At 45.6% G+C, this 5,459-nt stretch overlaps 1 protein-coding gene across 1 annotated transcript; it reads right to left on the bottom strand.

Moving 5' to 3' along the window:
* On the bottom strand, nucleotides 1-5,121 carry LOC120452283. The gene is made up of 6 exons (XM_039636415.1): nucleotides 4,962-5,121; nucleotides 4,561-4,906; nucleotides 3,622-4,496; nucleotides 894-3,551; nucleotides 623-834; nucleotides 1-568 (listed from the first exon to the last, which is right to left on the bottom strand). Exons 1-6 carry the CDS (start codon nucleotides 5,034-5,036, stop codon nucleotides 247-249), a joined length of 4,488 nt encoding a protein of 1,495 aa, XP_039492349.1. The 5' UTR covers nucleotides 5,037-5,121; the 3' UTR covers nucleotides 1-246.
* Between the last annotated feature and the right edge of the window lie 338 nt (nucleotides 5,122-5,459).

The raw sequence follows: 5,459 nt of genomic DNA, 5'->3' as shown, positions 1-5,459 counted from the left end.
AATATTTTCAGTTAATTTGTTATTAAATAAAATTACCTAAAATAAATTAACCTAGTTAAATTAGTGTTCTTGCTTGCGGTAAAACTATAAATCTTTTCTTAAGTAACATCAATCAATTGGACTTCTAAAGATATGTATCACGTATTGACATAAATTTACAAGATTAAAGTAACATTTTTATCGAACGAAATAAAATTGGAACATCTTAACAAATCACAAATAATTTAATGGAATGACACGGCGCTCTTAATCAACTAAAATAACATCATCTTCATCGCTTGAAGTGCTCATTGTTTGCAATCGTCGTCGTTTATTAGCGGGAGCCGGAGGCACTTTGCCTAGTCGACGCTGCTTTCGTTGCTCCTTTAGAATGCGTTCGGCTTTCTCAAGAGGGCATTCGGAGACATCATTCCCTAGTTCAATCGTGGAGCTTTCATCATCAACGATAAATGAGCATTGCATGTACTGCGAAGAATCGTCTTCCACTGGTTGAGAAAATATATGGGACTCGTCGCGAAAAACTCGTGGAGGGGGCATCTTGAAGGCACCTGGCCGTTGAATGGGACTCCTAAAAATGAGATTTCATTTAAATAGACAGTTTTGGCATTCACTATCGACTTACTTCATTGCACGGAGGTAAATAGCATGAGTGTTTGTGTCGTTATGGTCCTCATCATCGCTTGAAGCGATCATAGAGTCCTTCAGATATGTGCCAATGGTAGTTTCTCCTTCTTCCTCATGATCTGATCCGCTTTTATCGGCCTCATCCAAAATAAAGGAATTAAATTTACTACGTTTATGTCTAGGTCTAGTTGGAGTCGTAGGCGTATCAAGCTGGAAAATATATATTTTAGTTGTATAGATAAAATACTAAACTGCATGTAAGGACATACCATTTGCGTGTTGGGAATTTGCTCGTATTCATCGGAATCGCAATCCCCTTGGGTTTCCGGAACCTGTGGCTTTTGTTCCTCTTCCTCATCGGAACTTATAACAATCTTGCGTTTGCTTGGACGCCGCGCAATAGGGGAATCCTCTTCGTCTTTAGCCAGTTGGATTGTGGTATTGGTTGAAGTTATACGGTGCAGATTCTCCGCAGCTTTAGCCAGTCGACCACGTCCCCGCATTCGATTTAAATATAGATCAAAGATGCTCGGGGACTTATCCTGGATCAAGGAATTCGTGCGTTTCCGGTTCTCCGGCGAGTTAAGACCTACTGCACTCGGCGGTGGGCCAGGCAAAGCCTTTGCTGCAGTCTTGGCTGCCAATTTGGCGGCCAGACTTCTTCCTTGTGGCTTCAAGGGCGACATGGATTCAGAGCCAAAGATATCTGGCGAAACGGTTCGCGAGTAGTCCTCAGGTGCGATCACGGGACATGAGTATTTATTCGTTTCTGTACTTAAACGCAATGTATTTTTCTTCTGCTGGCTCATTAGCTCTAACTCTTCTGACATTGGCTCGAGAAAGTCCGTAAAGTCATCTGTCTTTTGTTGACTTATCAATTCTACTTCCTCTGCCATCGGCTCTAATAATTCTTTCAAGTCTTCGGCCGTTAGATCAAGTGCATTATTGTACGTTGCTTCTTTCTGCATGCAGTTTTTCTCCACTTTCTCCGTCTGGTTATCTAGGAAGTTTTCTTGTGCCTTTCCCTTTGTCTGAGAGGTTAATTCGAGTTCCTCGTCCATTGGCTCTAGAAAAGCATCCAAGTCGATATCCAAATCATCAGCATTGGATTCCAGGTGTATTTTCAGGATTGGAGAGGACTTAACTTCTACTTTCGTGTCGTCTATGCTCATTGGATATATTTCACTTCCTTCATCAACAGGACAGTGATTTGATTCACCTGAAGATTCTGCAATGGGAATGGGAGTTGATCTTTGACTTTCTTCTACGGCAGGATAGCGACTCGTCTCAATTGTAGACTCTTGGATAGGAATGGGTCTCGACCTTTCAGTTGGTTCAATCTTTAAAATCGATTCACTAGCGCTCATCAGAGAATTTAGGCGACCCAAGTTGTCCCCTAATTCGCTGGCTTCCATTTCGGATTGATACTCCTCTTCAAATTTGCCCTGCAGGGTCTCAAACTTAAATCTGCTCAAGGGCTTCACCCTCAGTGGCGTTGAGCTATGGGGGACAACATCCGCGGCTGATAATTTTAATTGCTGGCTTAGGTACATGGACTCGCATCTCACGTCTTCCTCCTGTTGCTCCCACTTCTCATCTGACCAGGAAGCTTCAATGCCACCGAGTTGCTCATTTACTGTGGTTTCCAGACTTCGAAGATCAAGTTTTTCCAAAAGATCTTGCTTCAGTTCAAAATTGTCCGAGTTCAGGCCATGCTCATTCAGACCCTCGAAAATCTTATCACAAGTCGTTTCGAACTTCTTCGGACTCTGATTATAAATAGGATTCTTTTCATCCCTGAAGCTAATCTCTGCTCCGTTATCATCCTCTTGGAGAAGCTCCGTCATTTTGTCCATTCCATCGCAAATGTCCAGCAGCAGTTGATAATTATTTCTAGTACGTCGCTGTCTACTATTCAGGCGATCATCAGCTATATTCAACTCGCTCTGGACTTGCATCTTTGAATGTGTTTCCCTCAGAAATTCGGGATTACTTTTCAGTAAGTAGAGCTTTATTTGCCTGGGTAAGTGATCGTCCTGCAAATGGCTTATAAGATCCTTGGAGTCCGACACCAATGGTTTGTTTGACTGCAGAAGGCGAGTGAGTTTTCGGAGGCGTTGCACATCTTCCTGACTTCTGGTTAATGTCGAGCTGCCTTGAGATTCCCCGAAGAAATTCTTCAGATTTACGCTGCGCCTTAGGACTTGCTGCATAACCATTTGCTGGGACGCTTCGCTCATTTGGTACGGCTTTATTCCCTGCAATATTTCGTGCTGACTCTCCGTTGGTGCGCTTGCTTTAAAGTATTTCTGTAGGCTACCCGTCTTTGCAATTGGCTGCTTCCGCTTTTTGAGTTCTTTGATCTTGGCTAATGACTTTGGCATGGGTTTCTCCTCAACCGCTGGCTCCATGTGTTTCTCTTCGCACTTCGGTTGAAACTGTGATGGCACCATTCGAGGATTTTGCTCATAAAGCGACAATTTAACAACGGATGAATTTAATAGCTTCTTGTTAATCTGATCCTTGTTGGCCAGAACTTCCTTAAGCACCTGCTGTTCGCGTCCCTCGGTCACTAGCATAACAACCTCTCCATTCTTCTTCCTTCCAGTCCGCCCAATCCGCTGAACGAATCTAGTAGGATTAGAGCTGCAAATGTCGAAGCACACAATCATCTCCACTTCGCCCACATCTATACCCTCCTCTCCGATCGACGTGGCCACCAGAACGTTGCTAGTGCCGGATCGAAAGTCGGCCATTATCTGCAGCTGCTGTTTCTGGGTGAGAGCATAGCTTGCTCCAACTGTGCTGCCCTGGCCAACAAAGCAGCGAGGTCGGAGCACCGGCCTGTGTTGCAGGAGTAGACGGTGAATCAGCATCACGGACTCACGGTACTCGCAGAAAACAATGGCGCGGGAATCGGCATTTGCCTATTAATGAAAATAATTATATTGTAGCTTCATGGTTATGTTACTCGCAACATGCTGATGTTTTCCCTACCTGAAAGTGTTGGACCAACACCTCTCGCAACTTTTCGTATTTCGCATGTCCAAAGTCTAAATCAGAAGGCAAAGGCGGCACTTCACCATTCGTCATGGCATGGGTGGTGTAATCTAGGGGGTTGGCGCCGAGTTCTTGGCGGACCTGCTCTACCAAATTCCTTAGATCACTATCTTTGGCTAGTACAAATTTCTCTCGTCCGTCCTCGGCTGCATCAAAATTGTTGACGAAAACGCGAAGACCGTGCCGCTCCATTAGTTCCAGCGAGTGGTACATGCTGATGCACATGGCAAAGTTGCCCATTATGATGTTGTGATCCGGATGCCGCTGGCCTTGCGCCGATCGTTCGATGAAGCTTTTCTGCTCAAAGAGCAAACTGTTTTTGCTCACGTTTCCCTTGTTGCCCTTAAAAATTTCCGATTCCAAAAGCTGACGTAGGTATGGTTCGATGATCTGCAGCAATCGTTCCCTCGGCTCCTTGATTCGCTCCTTTAAGGAGACCACTATGGTTCGAATAGTCCGCCTGTGTATGTAGGGCTGCACGTCGATCGAGGTGTCCCAGCGCACTTGCAGATTGGAAATGTACAGGTTTTGGCACACAGCGGCCACATCCTCCATAGTTCTTCCCGGTGTAGCGGACAGAGCCAGCATACGGAAGTTCCTGTTACGCGCCATCAGGCAGTCGGCCACTTGGGTGTAGGCATAGCGACCTTTGGCCCGGTGCGCCTCATCCACCACTATCAACTTGATGGACTCAAAGGGATAGGTGGATCCGCCATCAGTTTCCAGCATGTCTGAGTGCACCACCTGTGGCGTGGCAAAGAAGACCCTCTTGGAGCCCCACAGCTCAGCTCGTTTGGGTCGAGGAAGTTGGCCTGTAAGAAAATGGGATTGGAACTGATTGTTTGTGTTCGAGGTTTGTTCCTTATTTGAACTGACCTGTCAGTTGCACCGTATCCGCAGATGGGAAGGGCATAATCTTCTGGGATGCGTGGATCTGCTGCGAGACCAGCGGCCTTGTGGGTGCCATGAACACGATCTTTCCCTTTGGATACCACCTGTAGAAGTTGTACATCAGCACTGCCGCAATGAATGTTTTTCCCAATCCCGTGGGAAGCACCACCAGGGTGTTTTTAAACAGCGCCGACTGCACGATGGTTTGTTGATAGGATCGCAGGGGCAGGTTGTTTGGATATATCCAGTTGTGACCAGTGGCCATATCGAAGCCATCACAGGATTCGGCGGAGAGTTCCGGCCGTGGGTGCCCGTCTGCTCCATCGGCTTCCTGAAGATCCAAACAGTGGGAAACTCCTTGTTTGCACGATTATTCGAGTAAATACCTCGGTCTTCTGCTCTTCGTGCATCGCCAAGGCCGCCACTAGGTCTTCGTCGTCGTCGATCCAATTCACATCCATGATAATGGCAATCTTTTGATAACAACTGGTCGAAGACGATCTACATTTTGATTTGAAAGTGTTTACATTGCATTACATAGTGTTTACAACATAACATTCAGTTAGTGATGAGCTAATCGTTTCAGGTGGCGCTGATGGTGAGACGTGCGATATCGATAATACAAGTCGTGACACGTGTAAATTCCTGTACTAACATTTTTGTTTAGAATAGATTGAATAGAATAAATAGATTGTATTATTCCCATAACATTTTTGTTAGCCATCCAAGCAAACTTAAAGCGGCTTTTCACCGCGCGGTTTCTGCGAGCCATTAAACAGTGCTCTAAAATGGCGGCAGATACTAAAGTGGCAGCACTCGTCCAGATGGCGCCACTGCAAACACTTAATTCAAATAAAAGTGCGCCAGTTTCAAACAGTGAAAGG

The sequence above is a fragment of the Drosophila santomea genome, chromosome 3R, assembly GCF_016746245.2.
Source record: "Drosophila santomea strain STO CAGO 1482 chromosome 3R, Prin_Dsan_1.1, whole genome shotgun sequence".
Classification (NCBI taxonomy): Eukaryota; Metazoa; Arthropoda; class Insecta; order Diptera; family Drosophilidae; genus Drosophila; species Drosophila santomea.
The sequence above is the reverse complement of the archived record's forward strand: the minus strand, read 5'-3'. Positions and strand labels throughout refer to the sequence as shown.

What these genes read in the sequence shown, in the direction of transcription:
- LOC120452283 (XM_039636415.1), bottom strand. Translation starts at nt 5,036, where the DNA reads ATGGATGTGAATTGGATCGACGACGACGAAGACCTAGTGGCGGCCTTG. An exon ending in GGATACGGTGCAACTGACAG is followed by an intron (nt 4,497 to 4,560) that starts GTCAGTTCAAAT and finishes ATTTTCTTACAG; the next exon opens with GCCAACTTCCTCGACCCAAA. An exon ending in ATTTACCTCCGTGCAATGAA is followed by an intron (nt 569 to 622) that starts GTAAGTCGATAG and finishes TCTCATTTTTAG; the next exon opens with GAGTCCCATTCAACGGCCAG.